At 44.3% G+C, this 17200-nt stretch overlaps 2 protein-coding genes across 2 annotated transcripts in view; both read right to left on the reverse strand.

Annotated features, from left to right (window-relative positions):
* Positions 1–3922, reverse strand: part of HOXC10 (homeobox C10) — a 4662-nt gene extending 740 nt beyond the window's left edge. Inside the window, exons 1-2 of the mRNA XM_013200989.3 lie at positions 3067–3922; positions 1–190 (exon numbers count right to left, since the gene is read on the reverse strand). The exon at positions 1–190 is cut by the window's left edge and continues 740 nt beyond it. Coding sequence (XP_013056443.1) covers positions 1–190; positions 3067–3850 — 974 coding nt within the window. The 5' untranslated portion in view covers positions 3851–3922. The remainder of the gene's footprint in view (positions 191–3066) is intronic.
* Positions 3923–13497: 9575 nt separating this feature from the next.
* On the reverse strand, positions 13498–16699 carry HOXC11 (homeobox C11). Its single transcript, XM_013200990.3, has 2 exons — positions 16024–16699; positions 13498–14706 (listed from the first exon to the last, which is right to left on the reverse strand). The coding sequence occupies exons 1-2, from the start codon at positions 16697–16699 to the stop codon at positions 14474–14476; spliced, it is 909 nt and encodes a 302-aa protein (XP_013056444.1). The 3' UTR covers positions 13498–14473.
* Between the last annotated feature and the right edge of the window lie 501 nt (positions 16700–17200).

Consider the following 17200-nt stretch of genomic DNA (forward strand, 5'->3'; position numbering starts at 1 on the left):
ATTTTGACTTGTCTGTCTGTCAGGTTAATGCTCTTACTAATCTCCAGGCGGCGCTCACGGGTCAAGTACATATTGAACAAGAATTCCTTCTCCAGCTCCAGCGTCTGGTGCTTGGTGTAAGGACACCTTTTCTTTCTTCCGCTCTTTGCTGTCAGCCAATTTCCTGTAGTGTTTTCTGCCTTTATATCCTCTGTTAAAAATAACATTGTTACATAAGTATCCGGGGAATGGGAAAGAGAACTTACCCGATTGCATCAGTTGGCGAAGCAGCTTCTTTGGCAAAAAGATATATTAAAATTTAATTATTTATTTATTTAGTATTTTTTAAAAAATGAATAAGAAGGCAGCTCGCCTCTGGGCAAAAAGGGAGCCGGGTGATTTGCTCGCCTGAGGGTTTTAGGGAAGAAAGAGCAGGTTTGGAGGGATATGGGGGGGGGCTCAGCAATTCGGATGCCGGCAGTAAATTGGGGGGAGCAGAGCGCACCTCCACCTCCGAGCCACGCAGGGGGAGCGGGGCAGGGTGGAAAAAGCGCACGGAGCCGCCCAAGCTTCGGCGGGGACCGAGCCCTGCCTTGGCCGGGCTGCAAATGCCAGCAGTCGCACCCCAGATGAAAGAAAAAGGCACCACCGTGACTTTCGGAGTCGTCCGCAGCTCTTTTTTGCTTTCCCCCCCAAAAAATAATTCGTGTGGGCTTCAGAGAAAACCGCAAAGGCTGAACCGTTTGCCTCGCCAAGGCGTGTTCTTCTTGGGGGAAGAAATCTATTTTCACTCGTCCTGAAGATCCCCCAAGTAGCCTTTCCGCCAAGTGTATTTTTTTTTTTCGTGAGCCGGGGTTGTATGAAATAGATTTGCCTTTATGAGCTGTGTGGGTACATATAGGTAAATTCGGAGGTAATTGTAATCCCATATACACTCTCCTCATTCTACACACTCGTATACATATACACACATACACTTTGCAAAGGCAAACGTATTTCACACGTACATAAATAAACACAGCAAATACTTGGGCTTTGAATTTGGTCATGAGAAAATCCTGGCACCAGCAGTCGGCCAATATTTATGTCTAAACTGTAAGAAAGAGCAAAGCGTATCCTGCGATTGCAGCAACGTCCTCCGCACTGCAAGAATGCCAGCTTCGGGAAATTCGCTTACTAGAAATAAAAACTTTATTTGGCCAAATGCACCTTCAAAATCTGCTTGTGTGACATGGAACCACTTTCGCATTTGCAGAAATCCTTTTATGTTACCAAGCCCTGGAAATCCCCTTTGAAACACTATCTTCCCCCAAATGCTTAAATTACATTAGAAAGATCTCTTACCTTCTGCACGAATAAAAAACCTGGTTCAACATTAACGAAAACTTAAGCTATAGCAGATTTTAAAATGAAACAACAGCAGCAGAAGCAAACAAAATCCGCCCCAAATTGGATCCAACCATTTAAAAAAGCTGCAACCGACACGGAATAGGTTTTAAAACGCAAATATCTGGGAAATCACTTCTTGCTCCACGCACCCATTTTAAGTTTAACATCTGAACCGAAAGAAAACCTTCATCTTAATTTCTTTATTTCTTTATTTCCGCCCCAATTACAAATCAAAACCAATATAATCTTGCTTTCAGGTTAACTCCCACCAAATCCTGTCTTGGCATGGATTTTGCAGGCGCTTTGTGCAGATAAGTTTGCAGGGGTTTTGATAACCTTGACTTTGCGTTTTTGTGTAATTGTAACTCAACTGTCAGATAATATCATTTCCCTTTGGATGCCGAATGCTTAAAAAGGGGGGTGAAAAACGGTGGTTCTAGGTTCTGCTTTTAAAAAGGCCAATTTTAGAAGGGGAAACGCCAGAAGATGGGTTCTGCTGGTGCCACAGAGCCCAGACATGTGTGCATGGGGCACACACGACCCACATGCATGCAGCCCTGCATGCACATACAGCGCTGCACACCCCAGACATCCTCCTGCTGCCTGAGCCCTAATTATAGCACAGATCCTGACACACGGCGGATATTTTCATCCACATACCACAGGCAAACCATGCAAGCCGTTGCTTAGATCTGAGCAGTATTTTCTACCAAGAATTCTGCTCCAACTTATTAAGGAAATTCAATCCTTCCATTCACATGATCGCCACTTATTGACCTGAAAGAAGCCCCTGAATCCACCTAGCTTCGAATCAGGACAGGAACAGACCCGCATATTCAAATACACATAGATTTCCACGCATATGCAATCTCTACAGTGAAAATAAAATGTGGTCAATGAAAGCCTCTTTTCAGACAATCCCAAAGTTAAAACATCTGCTCAACACACAGAAACATTTTTCCCTTCGCAAACAAGACCTCAATTCGCCAGGAAAAAAAAAAAAAAATCTTTTTCCTCTCTGAGTCTCAACGAGCTTCTAAGCAATGAAATGAACCACAGTGCACAACTCCAGCCTGAGATGTTTGTAACTGCAAATTAGACTCCATGCATTTTCTTTCCTTTTCTTTTTAACCCATTTCCCGAGATTTAACACTGAGCAAAGCCAAAGAAGACAAATTCGCTTAGCATACGGAAATACAGCATTTGCATAGAAAGCGATATGAAGGGAAGGGGAAAAAACAGGGTTCATCTGCCTTAAAAAACACAAAACCCCCCAAAGAACCCCTCCCCCAAACAAAACCCAAGTCACTGCGATATCAGAGTCTTTGCAAAGCCACCTAATCTCAACACATTCTGCAGCGTTGGTTGCAAGGACATTTCTTTTTCCATAAGTACATGCACAGCAATTTTTCTCCATATAAACAGCGAGAGGACGACTTTTCAAATAGCTGACTGCTCTCTCTCTTTTTTTTTTTTCCTCAGCTCTAATACATATATTTTTAAGTTAACGTTTCTAGTAAGAATATATATATATATTTCAAAAGTCAGCAACAATAAACAACATTATTATGCCAATCTCTGGAGGAGAAGCTGGCAGGATAGAGAGCACATTACTGCATATTCGTATTACTGGTCTTATTAGCTATGGATGATTACTAATTGCTGAAATTAGCTACTGATAATGAATGATTCCCTTACCTTTTGCTTCATTGTCAGAATTGTCAGTGCTGGTGTCAGTGTTTTTATTCAGGTCTTTCTCTGCTTCCGAAGGACTTATTTTGGGTGCTGGGGCGCTTTTTTCTGTTTTAATTTCGTTCGTGGATGTGTTCTGAGTATTATCTGTTTTTGTGTTTTCGGGGAAACTCACTTTAGCCACCGGGGGCGGCGGAGGAGGTGGAGGAGGTGGTGGTGCTGGTTCCAGATGCTCATTCCTTGGGTTCAGGCTCGCCCTGGATTCAAAACTTGCCTCAAACTCATTTGGATTGCTGCAGTTTGACGTCTTCTCCATGGAGGGGTAACCTTGGCTTGCTCGGTAGTAGCTAGGAACGGGGACTTCATGGTCATTTAGGCAAGACTCAGGCATTTGGTTGGGGTAGAGGGCTGTCTCTGTGGCATTTTTAGCTCTTTTATCAGCGTTATACATACAGCAAACATTCTCTTCCTTGACATTGGTTGGGAAGGAGCAGGATGGGAGCTGTCTTGCAACAGGTTGCTCGATCCTGTACGTATTTTTGGGGTCACACCAAGTGTCTAGCTGAGAAAGGTAAGATGGATAGGTGCTGAGAGACAAGGTAGCGCTATTCACCTCGTCCCTTTTGGAAAGAGACGGGATAATTCCACAGTTCCTCATGACTCCGCAGCTGAAATCGCTCCCAGGCTGCATGTACATCCCTTGGCTGGAGGAATAATTCTCCCCTCTACAGGTACCGGCCAACGAGTCCATCAAAAACGAGTTAGAAGTCACATTGTTGGGACATGACATTTTCAGAGAGGGTTTTTAAGGAGGAATACTCCAGCCAGGGGCTGACATCTTTTTTTTAGGGGGAAAAAATATCAAGCACCATAATTATCCACGCATCGGTCCCCCCCCCCCCACCCCCCCCACGTGATGCCCAGGCCAATGAGGATTGAAAATGGCCTTGATGATTCAGACGGGGCCGACGTCACGGGGGTCAAGTTGTCGGGACCGGGAGCGGCACCGTGGAGCAACAGCGACATCTGCCAGCACCGGGCCGGGACCTTCACGTTGAACAAAGGCAGAGCCCCGCCGCCCCCGCTCCCCTCCCGCCAGTTTGTTTACCAACGGAGCCACGCGTGGAAAGGGGGCGAAGGAGGAAAAAAAAAAAAGCGAGGGAGACCCCCCACCTTTTCAAAAAAAAAAAAATCGCGGAGGAAGATTTTTGGGGAAAAAAAAAAAAAGAATGATTAAAAAAATTGCGGAGGAAGGGGGGCAGAGGGTGAAAAAAATATATTTCTATTTTTTTAAATCTCAGCTCCCCCACTTCCCTTTCGCCCTGTCTCCGTGCCTTCTCGGAGTTGGCTTTTTGCGCCCCAAAACCGATGGCGATTTTTAATTGTTGCCTCCCAACGAGAGCACCCCCCCCCCCTTGTCCTTCCTCCGCTCGGCTGCGCCGTCCCCCCCGCCCCGGGCACGGGCGAGCTCCCCTGGGCTCAGCCGGCTGTTGAGCTGCTTCTGTTTCTTGCTCTTTTAATTCTAATTAAAACTATTTTGGGGTCGGGAGTGGGGGGCTGGAATTGCTTTGGGGGTGCAGTGGGGTGATGCGCTCTGAGCCGCTTTGCTTTGGCTGCTTCGACGGAGATGTGGGAAGAGAGGGGGAAAATTGGGGGAATAATTCAGAGAGCTGCTTGCTGCCCTTCAGCCAGGCATTTCCCCGAAATCCTGAAGCCCAGGCTCCTTAAGCAGGTTGGAATTTTCCCAAGCAGCATTTTTTTTTTTTTATGAAGAAAAAGACAATAAAAGCCTAGGTTGCCTTTCTTATTTCCCTATTTTCCCGCAGCAAAGCAGCTTCGCCTTTCCTGAGCCTGCAAAGACAGCTTTTTTTAATTATCCACTTTCATTCCGAACTGTCTTAAGTTTCTGGGCTAAAATGGCATGTGTGGTGTCGTGCACAAAAATTCCTCGTGGAGGGGAAAAGGGGGTCGAATTTGCTCAAAGGGAGCGACTTTTCAGATGGTGAACTGCATGAGTGCGGTGCTGTGGTGGGTTTCTCCCCTTCTGTCTGTCTGTCTGTCTCTCCGTCTGCTCCCTCTTTCTCTCTGTGTCTCTTCAGGAAATAAGAAGGGGGGGAGAAAAAAACCCAACCTGGGACTCACTAAATATCGTGCAGAAGGATTGGCAAACTGAAACTTTCCCGTTTTGCTAGGATTTTATTACTTTTTTTTTTTTTTCTTTCTGGGGAGATTACACGAGGAAAGTTACTTTTCTCTCCAATATTTCCCCTCTCCTCTTTTGTGGCGAAATTCGCTGCGATGGGAACTCAAGTTGTTGTTTTCATTTAAATTGCACCATCTCCGAGCAAGATTTGATGCCTTAAATGCGACGGAATTGAAACCTTCGTCGTTATTGTTTCCCCCCCCCCCAACTTCTTCTCTTTATTGGGTGTTTTCTAGATCGCGTAGCCATTAAACTCTATAGTTTTTTCATAATTTTCCCGGCGTGTTGCTGTGCTGGCGGGTGAGCTCTGATTCTAGGTGAAGCGGCGGGTTAGGGCAATCGCGAATAAATGAATAAAAAGTGTGATAGCCCGGAATTTCAAGATCATTACGATTAGAAAGACACGGGTTCAGAGTCACTTTCAAGGGAAACAAAAAGAAAACGCCACCTTTCATAAGAAAAGGGAAAAAAAAAAGGAAGAAGAAGAAGAAGAAAAAGAAAGAAAGAAAGGGAAAGGGAAAAAAAAAGAAAAGAAAAAAAGAAAGGGAGCAAAATCGTGGAAAAAAAAAGTACATTGTATCACAGAAAGTGGAACTTGACCGTTTGGGGTGATTTGTAACGGTTTAGAGTGAAGTCCTGCTTAAATATTCTCACGTCTGCAAACCTGTTTTCCCAAAGATTTTCAAAAGCAGGGCTGTAAAATTCCCCTCGACTTAACTTTCAAGAGACTTGCGGGTCTTCTCTCCGCATCAAGTGGGACAAGTTTAAATATCTTAGGCCGAGAAAGCCTAAAAGTGCATAATACTATTTCGTGTGCCCTCTTCTCCAGCATAGTAAAAGCTTTCGTAGGCTTCAGACGCCATTTGGTTCCCCTGGAAAGCTATTTGCGACTTTATTGCCTCTATTTGTGTTATCTGCATAGGTCTTTTTAAAACAGTTTGATAGAAATCGTTCAATTTTATGATATCCAACGAAAATTCCACATAATATTTATAAGCAAAGAATAAAACTTTAGTATGGGAGCCAATATTTTCTCATTTATAGGTGATGAAATTAAAGACCAATGCAATTTTGCATTATATTGCTTTTTTCCCCCGGTTTGATTTTTTTTTTTCCCTCTTCTACTCTATTTTTGCAGCTGATGTGGCTAGCCAATAATTTATGCTGCTCAGTCAAACATTTACACATGTGCATTTTTTGGGACACCAAAATTTGACCTCATAGTTTCCTGTATTGTCTGCCTAAAGATTAAATATGTTTTCCTGATTTTTTCGCCGTGTATTCTGGTGTGCTTTTGTCGAAGGAGATATTAACGAGTTGCACGGAGCACATCAGAGGGAAACGTGACATTAAACAATTCGAATTTGCTTCTCCGCAGAGCCAGGCGCTTCACAATAGCATCTCAAGCAAACCTCCCTATCCAGGTTGCTGGAGAGAGAAAACGATGTTGGAAACCTCATCTTTTATGAATGTGTAAATGTTGGGAGTATAAAACAAAGATTTACACCGTTCACAGGCGTTTTGTTTACCAGTTTTTGCCAGCACAAGCTACTGATGCAAATGTTGGGGAAGGGTTGGAAGCCTCTTCCGCAACTTGCTCATCAGCATCTTCGGGAGCAAAGGGGGCCGAGTAAATATACAATCAGATTGTTCATAAAAATATTACACGAGCATATTTCACGACTTGACCGTGATGTTTTTTGGCCATGGAAAAAGAAAGTTGACGTTAGCAAGCAGCACAGAGGCGTCTCCAGGAGACCGAATATTGTTTAAAGTTAAAAATAATTAGAAGTATGATAAACATGGGTCATTAATGGAAAGAGAAATAAAATTCATCAGCCTAAGTGGAACCCCCGTTGGGAAAAATGCTTTACTCTAATTACAGAAAATAAATACGAACAAATGCTATTAAAACTTAAAAGGAGAGAGTCTACCCGTGGTAAGGACTTTAATAACCTACTTTGAATTTTACACACTTTTCGGGGAACAATATCCACGCTAGACGGCCGCGCACCCGGGCTGCCAGCCCGGTGCTTTTCCTCGAAAGCTCGGGGCTGCGAGCGGGTCCCGCAGCAGCCCCGGCCTTTCCCCCCTTCCCCATCACACTGGGCACCCCAAAGTGGGGTTTGCCCCCCTTGTTCCCGGCTCCGAGGGGAGGATGCTCGGAGCGGGCGGCCCCCGTGTCCTCCCATTGTCCCCAGCGCCGCAGACGGAGCAATCGCCCTAAAACATCCCCAGAGCAGCGCCCGACAGCCCGGGGAAGCCAGGCAGGGGCGAGGGGAGCAAGGGGGAGCAAAAATGACAGCAAAGCCCCTCTTGAGCCCGGGAGTACATAAACGTGTACAATTGCCAAGACAAAGAATCTCTCAGACTTCCACCTAATATTTTACCTGTCCCCTTCTCAATCTAATTATTTAACCGTGAGTTATGTGGAGAAAGTACTTCTTATGCCCATTGTATTTTTTACCAAGTTTTCTTACGTTTTTATTACAAACATTCATTTTCGCTTCGAGGAAGTATTTGGTAGCAACACTTTAATGATTACCTTAAATTTGTATTTCTGCCCGGTATTATGCCCCATGTTGTAGCGGAAATAATTCTGATTTATGACAAAGTACACTGGAGTACAATAACAGCGATGCAAAAATAAAACCCACGCCTTTATATGTTGGCTTAGAAACTGTAAACTATCACCACAAGAAATCTATCAAACTTTACAATCCCTCTTACCCTGCTTCCTTCTTTCTGAGTAACTTAAGTCAAAGAATTATGGAATGATATTATGTTCCTTGAGGTGGTATTGAAAACCGCGTTCGAGATTTTCTACCCCCAGCATAGCAGGCTGCAGGCACCCAAATACTGGTCTGGGTCCGGACCCCTTCCCCTGCCTTTGATCATGAGGACAAAATTTGGAAAGTGTAATTCATCTATAAGAAAGAGCGGCGAGGGTGACAGAGCGCAATAATGTGACACGGGGATTTTGGAAAAGTTTATTCAGTGCTCAAGTGTTTCCTTTAATTTTCCAACCGCGTTAACAAACTTAAATATTGCCCCCCAAAAAGGGGGAATTGTTTCTCGCAGAGGTGGGGAGGTCCGTGTGGGAGCTCTAAAAATGTGGATTATTGCACGTTTCGAAAATTAAAGGTGTTTTTGTCTGGGCAAGGCTCGCGGCCGCGCTGCGGTTTATAAGCTGAAAAAAACCGAAGCGTTTGATGGAAATGTGGCGCAGCTCGGGATTTCGGAGAGCCCCTTTTATAAAGTTAAAAAGCGAAGTTGAAAGAGGCGAAGAGTAACGATGAAAGGTAAAAATTGAAAACAATGAAGGACGTGCTAAAATGTGGCTCTGCTGCTCTGAAAGTTAACAGCAAACCTCAAAGAACTCCTATTTTACCCATATGACGATAGGAAAATGATTTCTTTCAAACTTTGTTAAAACGCTGATAATTTAACAGGCTTCTTAAGGCGTGTTTGAAGCAGCAACTCCGGTCTGCTGAGCGCTTCAAAATAAACATTATTGTTTCAATTACAATTTTAACAGAATATGGAGAGCACCACGAGGACAGACTGTTAACACTCCCGTTTCTCGTCGAAAAAGAAAAAGAAGCAATTGGAAGAAAAATCTGAATAAAGACAAATTTCACACCTATAGCATTGGAATAACCTGCGGATAATGGAGCCATAGCCCGAACGCTTTGTTTTGCACAATTTGCCTAAAATTTGAGGCTCTCCACCTTCCAAACGCAGACACCGCCGCAGAGGTCGAGACTGCTGAGAAACACATGTGCAGAGAGAGAATTTTATTTCAAAATCCCCGGAATCCTCATTTATTTATTTTTTCTAATTTTTATTTTCTCGTACCTGAAGTCCTCAGCCTGGAAGATAACCTCGAATATCTTCTGCTTTCTTAATCACACGCTGGCTGCAAAGCCCAGCGTGTGACACAGAGTTTCGGCTATTTTAGCCGTCATTTGTACAGTCACATACGGTTTATATCAAACACATCTTTAAAGCAGAGGACTGCAGATTTGCTTAAGCGTGTATCACTTAATTCAAAGAAAGGGATTAGGCCGCTTTTTAACAATTAAAACGAACGAATTTACTTTGCTACTTGTAGCACATAAACAATTGTAATGTTTACATTAAGTCTTCCCCCTTTTTTTTCGAAAATGAATAAAGTTTTTTATGGGCTCCATCAGCAATATGCTTCAGCCTAATTCCTCAACTCCAGATAAAAAAAGGCTTATGAGGTTGCAAACCACATTCTCGTGGTTTCATGTTGTAATTTAGAAGTTATCAAAAGCAGAGGAACGTGCTTCAATCTAACATATGCTGTGCATCCGCATATTCCCCAACTTTATGAAAGGCGTAGAAGCAAGGCCTTAATGAGCCGCCATTTTGGGGCAAAATAATATAAGTCATCATTTCATATTTTTCCCGGAGAGCAGAGGGGCAGCGCAGCCCTGCAGCCCCCCCCCCCCCCCCTTCTTCCCAGTGCCCTATTTTTTCGGGGGTTACTGATTTTTTCTTTGGGGGTGGGGGGAGTGGGGAACTGAAGCACAACTTTGCAAACGCTTTGCCTCAAATCCGCAATTCCTTCCCCAAAGTTTCATTCCTCGCCCCCGTCCCCCCCCCCGTCCCCGCCGCCCCCTCCCTCCCTTGCTTGCCGGTGGCTCTCCCATATTTCAGCAGCAAACTCGCCGCCTGTCCCCCCCCGGCAGAGCGGTGCTTCAGGAGAACCGATTTAATCGCCTCTCGCCGAGGTTATGGGCCACCAGGGTCCCTGGCAGAGGGCTCCGGGACTTGGGGCGAGCTGCCTGCTTGCCTCTATCAGCCCTGCCTCTCCGTCGGGACCAGCTATTGCTCCTATAAAAGTTCCTCGTACACAAATAAATGAATTCACCCTAGGATCCACAGGCGAGGATTAGCTCAATTGATGGTCGATTCGAGTCCACTTGCCAAAACCACTGGCTTTCTTCTTCGCCTTTTCTAATCCCAGCTCTGGCCAAGTTGCAAACCAACGTCAAACCCATGAGGAAAGTGCAAATGGTCAAAAGGATGGATTTCCCCTCATGGCTATTGTTTGCCGCTCTTGCTGAGTTGTTCAGCTGAAGTTGGTTATTTACATGCCACTAAAGAGGCTTCGCCTTTAGGACGGCTCTTAGCGCACCGTCAAGGTTACGTGCTCCTGCCCGGGGCTCTGGCACCTTCAGGAGAGGCTGCGTGGGGTCGTGGGGTGCTGCGTGTGCAAGTGGGTGCGTGTGCAAGCGCGAGTGGGTGTGAGCGGCCCCGTCCAACACCAGGAGAATCCCTGGACACTTTCATCCAGCATTTGCAGCTCCTGCAGCAGATCCCCCCCCCCCTCCCCTCCAGCCCCAGTCCCGCTTTTCTTTCTTTTTTCTTTCTTTCTTTCTTTTTTTTTTTCAGAAATGGAAATGATTTGCTTTGTATGGAAGCCAACATAAGTGAACATTATTATCCTGCAAGAAGCCAATTAGAAGCCTGCCCCCTCGCCTCCTTCCCTCTCTGCAATATTTCACAACAAAGTAAGCCAGAGCTGCTTCCAATATGTTGTGTATGAAATCCAGGGAGCAATAGGAAACAGGTTGGGTTGGTGTGTTTGTACGTCACATGGAAAGGGCCTTCGTAATTAGTCTGGGTGTCATTAACGTAGGCACTAAGCGAGCTCCCCAGCCTATGAGGGAGGCTTTATTGTGATGGACATCCGAGGTAGGAATAAAGTTGTCTGATGGAGATGCCTAAATGCGTGCTGGGAATTAAAAAAAAAAAAAAAAAAAAAAAAGGAAAAAAAACTTGTAAAACTTTTACGCCAAACAAAGTTATAAAAACTTTTCATGCGTTAAGATATCAAAAGGTTTATAACAATAATAAAGAGTGTGTGCCGGGTGTGTTAAACCTGCTTCGAGATGCATTAAATGCTGCACGGCTGAGTTAAATATTAAGCATCATAAACGCCACACAGGGTTCAATATTCGGGTTTGGGTTTGCTGTTTTTTTTTTTTTTTCTTTTTTTTCGGGGGGAAACTGTGGGTCCCCCCAGGCGACCCCCCCGGCTCCCTGGAGGCGGGGCGGCCGGGGAGCCGCGACCCTCTCTGATTCCTCTTTATTACGAAAGGGTTAAAGGTGATGGACTTGACTTTATTGAAGTTCAAAGACATCAAATATTCACATTTTTTCTTCCTGTGGGTCTCACTCCCACCTCTGCTTCCCCGGCCGGGTTCAGAAAACCCCTTGCAGCGGCCTTCTGCGGTTAACAGGGAGCCGGCCCCAAAACCCGGCGCCAGACCCTATATGGCCCCTCCATATAGGTGCATGTACCCCGGCCGGCGAGATACATATGTCTAAGCCCTGTTTCTGCTTGTCCGCTCCCCCGGCGTGGTACCCAAAGCATCCTCAGTGACCCCCCCGTCCTCCGCCAGCCCCTCCGCCCCCCTCCCCAGAACATTAACAGCCCTTTTCCTACATGGCACTGATGCTTAATGCTGCTGTAAACTCCCACATGGTCTATAAACTTGGATTTTACAACTAGCATTCCATTTTAGCTCGCGAAAACTTTGAACTAGGCCTACAGTTTCATTGTGCTGCAGTTGAACTGGAGCCTTGGAGAAGGAGGGGGGGGGGGAGGAAAGGAGGGAGGGAGGAAAAAAAATTCCCTGGGCAAGACTCCCTTATTTGTTTACTATTTACTGCGGAAGTCTTTTCCTTTAGCCAGACGGGGTAATTAAGAAAAATTAAGCTGTTTAGTGCTGCAGTCTTTATTACAATGTCTAGACTAGCCGCTTTTGTCCGGACAGCCGCTGCTGTTACGGAGCATTAACTGCCGCTTCTGACCTCGCGATATTCACCTTATTGCACCTCTCTTTGGTTTTCCTAACCTTGGGAAGGTTTGGCAAACACTCATTAAAGAAAGGTGCTTTGGGGGTGGGCGAGCAGCCCCCTCCCCACCCCCGGTTTCTTCAACGCAAAGCTTAGGCGAGATTTCAGGCCGGGGACAAGCGTCCTTTCAGCCCGCAGGCTTTGCAAAAATAAATAGAAGCAAATAAAGAAGCGCTTTGCCATCCTCCAGCCCCCCCTCCATTTTTTTTTTCCCTCCCTTTCCCACTCTTTTAATGAGAAACATGCCTGCGAACATCCTTTCAAGATCATATCGTGGCGTAAGGAGGACGGGTCTATCACGAAAGCCGAAGTTGGTTTTCATTTATTTGCGCGGAGGGGTGTTTGTGTGTGTGCAAACTAAGAGCATTTTTGTGGGTTATAATTTTTTTCCCTACCGTTGTCAAATAAAATCAGAAGACACCATCAAAGTGTTTTCATTCAACAGGGTTGTATTTAAAAGCAAGTATGAGAATTTTACAAGAACACGCTCAATGGATGGGAATATAATGTGTTGTTCCTTTTGCTGTTTTTTTTTTTCTTTTTTTTCTTTTTTCATTCCCTCTTTTTTCTACCCCTTCGTCCATATGCACAATTCCATCGCTCCACATCAGAAAGCAGGAGACTGAAAACCTCAAACATAACCCCCCCCAACCCCCTAAAACAACCCTCCGAATTGTTGTATTTACACAAAATACATGCACCACATCACCAACGGCATCTTCTGGATTTCTTTGTCCTCGAAAACGTTGTGTAGCTTTCAGACGCTGCGAGAAAAAGTCATTTTGCAAACACAAAAAAATCACTTTTATGCCCTGTGCCTGGGAGTTGAACTTGTTTTCCTTAAGCAGGAATTTAAGTACTTGACTTTGCATTTGTGCTTTGTAGGTATAAGGTACGTTATCCTTGACTTTTGAAAATGCAGCTTGTTTCTTGGTGTAATTAGAGTTTCTTTCCTTCTTTCTTTTTTTTTTTTTTCATTTTTTTAAAAGAAGACTAATATACTGTTCTCATGAAAATGCAAAAAGATTAACTACAACCGGAAAACAGAGAAAGACATCTGGAGCCAAATTCAGGGTAGGATTACTGGGCCAAGAAAAATCCTATAAATTTCAGTTCCGTGATGAACACAATGAACTCCACAACAAAACGTGTGCTCCAAGGTGGAGGTTTCATATTAATACCAGTCCTATTAGAGCAGATTGCAGCGAGTCACATGAATATGGATGATTATATTTCTGATATGCATTCAGGTATTTAAACTCCTATAGAAGAAACCCACACCACAATGACCGCAAAGAGGCTTTTAAGAGAGGAAATTCTAATAAAATGGTCAAATAAAATCATAATGTAGAACAGCTTGCAATGTCTTTATTTGCCACAGAATTTCACAGAGTATCCCGGGGACTCACTTTACATACACAAAGATATTTTTTTTCATTATTTTTTTTTTCAGGATTTTTTTTTCTCTCGATGTTCTTCGTCTCCCATTTCCAGGAAAAAAAATGCACTACGAAATTTATTTACAAACCATTTCAGAAACTGTTATTGCAAATGCATTTTCGTCTGGATTTCCCCCCCTCCCCACTGAAAATGTAGAAATGAAACTGCATAGAATATATATGTATATATATATACACACACTCACTCCTATATATATATATATGCATATATATTTATATATATAAAGGGTGCATGGGGGAGGTGGAAATAATGATCTTCCTTCTGCTAGGGACAGATATTTAAATGAGGTTTCGACAACAACTCTTGGCATGGAGAGCAGAACACAGATGACCGGGGTGGGTGTGAATGTGCACACGCACACACAAGGACACACGTCTGTGTGTGCATTCTCACACACACACACACACACACACACGCACGCACACTCACCCCAGACGAAGTGATTTGATCCTACAGGGAGACTTTGGCCGCTCTTGTGATAACACAGCTGCATACTGAAATCACCGTGGTAGTAACACACAGCACTGCGATTTATTCAAATGGACAGGGTGCCTAAATAATAATAACAATAAAAATAATAATAATAAAAAAGGGAATCCCAACCTGTTCAGGCAAAAAAAAAAAAAAAAAGTTAAATAAAATGTTCATGGAATTCAAGTCCTTTAAGCGGTTAGGTAACTGAAAGAAAAATTCACTCCTTTTGTTACTCTGAACTGTCCCAGACATACAAATGTAAGTAACGAAAAGGCTTAAACTTTGAGGTTGCTTTGTCGACTGAAAGGGCAAACCCATGCTTGCAACTGTTCCTTCCCAATACACATACACTTCACCAGCAGAGGGGATTTGAAAAGATGTTCACAATAAGGGATTTCCAGAGAAATACTGCAGGCGGTCTCTGCTTAATTTTTTTTCTTTCATTCTTCTGTTCTGAAACCAAATTTTAACCTGTCGGTCAGTGAGATTTAACATCCTAGACAACTGGAGCCTTTTTTCTTTGTTTATATAGACATTGAAGAAAAATTCTCTCTCTAGCTCTCTGATCTGGAATTTCGAATAGGGGCACCTCTTCTTCCTCGTTCTGGGAGCACCTTAAAAGAACCAGAAGGCAGGGTAAATATCCTAATGCAACACACAGACTCATCTTCACAGCTGACCACATAGATAGGGGCAGAGTTAAGTTATTAATGCACGGGAAGATATCTTCCAGCAGTGAGCAGTTTGCCTATTGTTAGTGGTAGCAGAGGTGAGGTTACACAGGGTCTTAAGGACTGCGTTGCAATCGCTTTCCCACTACACGGGGTTTAATCCCAGAAAAGCACACACATGCAGGCATTTTTCTGTGCAGATAGATTATTTTAAAAAGAACAGCCCGGGACTGGAGGCAGCAGACTGTTGGAGCAGGCTTTAGAGAGGCTGATTGCTGGAAGAAAAAAAAAAAAAAAAGAAAAACCGAGAAAAAAAAAAAAGCCCACGCTCAGCTGCAAATCTGTTATCTGTATAGAAACAGCATGAGCAAGGTCGGAATTATAGGAACTAGATATTATGTTCCGCATAAGTTTTTGATTAACTCCAGTCCTCGCCACACACGCAAAAAAAGAATCAAAGTAGAAGAGAACTTAGCATCTGAGCTGCAAAAGGGGACTTTCTGCTGATCACGAAAGCAAATAGGAAAACAAAACAACCCTCCCCTCTTCCAAAAAGAGCCCCACGCTGAACACTAACTTGCAAAGTTGCCTGGATTCAGCATTTAAAACGCTCCTCTAAGACTGCCTAGAAATCTGAGTGCATGCAAAAAAGAAGACCCAAGCAAAGAAGCACGTAAGTAAAAGCCCTTCCTGACAAAAGCTAGACGCTCCACTAGGCTTGGAGCAGAATAAATGCCACTTTAAACAGAAAGTCTAAGAAAATGCTCAGCTCTGCCTGCAAATTCTGCAGCTCTCCCCCCTTAGCAGCACACTCCCACCAAGAGAAAAGACTCACCATACAGTTTTAATTAAAAAAAAAAAAAAAAGAAGAAGAAGAAGAAGAAAACATCACTCTGCATGCATCTTAGTGCCTAAAAGAAAGCACAGGCAGCTAAAGTAGTGTTCTGCCCAATTGCCTTTTACCCTCAGCAACCCGGGACCAAATCCTTTTAAAATGCTCATGTAAGTTCATGATCAAAGTTAATATTTGTCACGATGGTGTGCTTTTAAAATTTCACAGACTCTAAGATACTGTGTCTGCGCCTAACATCTCCATTTTTTTCAAAGAGCTTTTCCCATCGTAAAAATTCTTCTCGTTGGAAGAAAGAGCTTTGTAGGTTATAATAAAATCCTTTGAATGCTTATAAAACTCCACATAAAATTTGACCGACAAAACACACGGGCTAGTCCCTTAACCTTTCCATTTACTGCTCTACCTACTCGAATTGCTGCTTTTGCTTCCTTCCTTGTTGACAGAAGAGGACGAGGCTGAAGACCCTGGATTTGTGTTTTCCTCTTCGTCTTCCGGGTCTATACCTTGGTCTCCGCGGGATGACAGTGCATTGGGTTGGGAGTCAGCCTCCAGTTTGCCCTCGCCCTTCTGCAGGCAGGTCTCAGCCGGGTTTTCCGCCCCGCAGTAGGCATTTTCGAAGAAGCGGTCGAAACCTTGGGGCAGGACAGTGTTTTTGTTCATGCTGGTGTAGAATCCCGTCGATGCCGGGTGGTTGGAGCTGGGGTGGTGGTGGCTGTACACGCTCTCGTTTTTCATTAGCATTTCGGTCATGGTGGAAGGCGGGATGCACTCTCTATGCATCAGATCTTCTGCGGAATAACACGACGCGTAATTGCTTCTATGGTGCCATTTACTTGAGGGGTCTAGACCATAGGAGACCTCTCGCACGGGCTGCACTTGCGAGAGGTTGGTGGAGTAAGGGTAGGAGATTTGGCGAGAGGGGGCCTGTGGCAGGAAAGATGACACAGTTGAAAATTCAGGGACGTAATAGGTACAGCTGGGGAGGTAGAGATTAGAAGCGCAACCTGCCCTTTCTCCAAACTCAGCACTCCTCTCTTTACGCGACTGAGAGCAGAAGTTGCCTAGATTCACTGAGTTAAACATCTTTCTCCTTTTCTTGCTCCTATAGATAGATGTTTTGGATCCGATGTGCAGAGGGGAAAAAATTTGGGAAGGCAAGATGACGCGCTATCCGTCTTAGTCGCTCCGGAGGACACGTGATCCAAAGTAGATATTGTCATATATCAGTTTGGAGCACTTAGATGCGTAGGAGTGGTTCACTTAGGTAAGATCTCAGAGGTTCAAACGATTGGTTTTCAAACACCGCAGAAACATTATGAAAATCAATTGCAGATTTGTATTCATTTTCTTGAAGGCACACCCCTTGTAAGCATTCAAAGCAGAACAAGTACAAGGGGTGGCTTGTGAAGTTGCTTTTTTTTTTTTTTCCTCCTTCCTCCTCTCCTTCCTATTCGGATTCTGCTTTCTGCTTCTTTTCAGCGGGGTTTGGAGATGGGGTGGGGGCGATTTGGGCTGCGGGGGGGTGGGGGGGAGGGAGAGGGAGGGTCTTAGGGAGCTCGGACTGTGTTTTTCCACCCTTTTTAA

The sequence above is a fragment of the Anser cygnoides genome, chromosome 32, assembly GCF_040182565.1.
Source record: "Anser cygnoides isolate HZ-2024a breed goose chromosome 32, Taihu_goose_T2T_genome, whole genome shotgun sequence".
NCBI classification, from domain to species: Eukaryota; Metazoa; Chordata; class Aves; order Anseriformes; family Anatidae; genus Anser; species Anser cygnoides.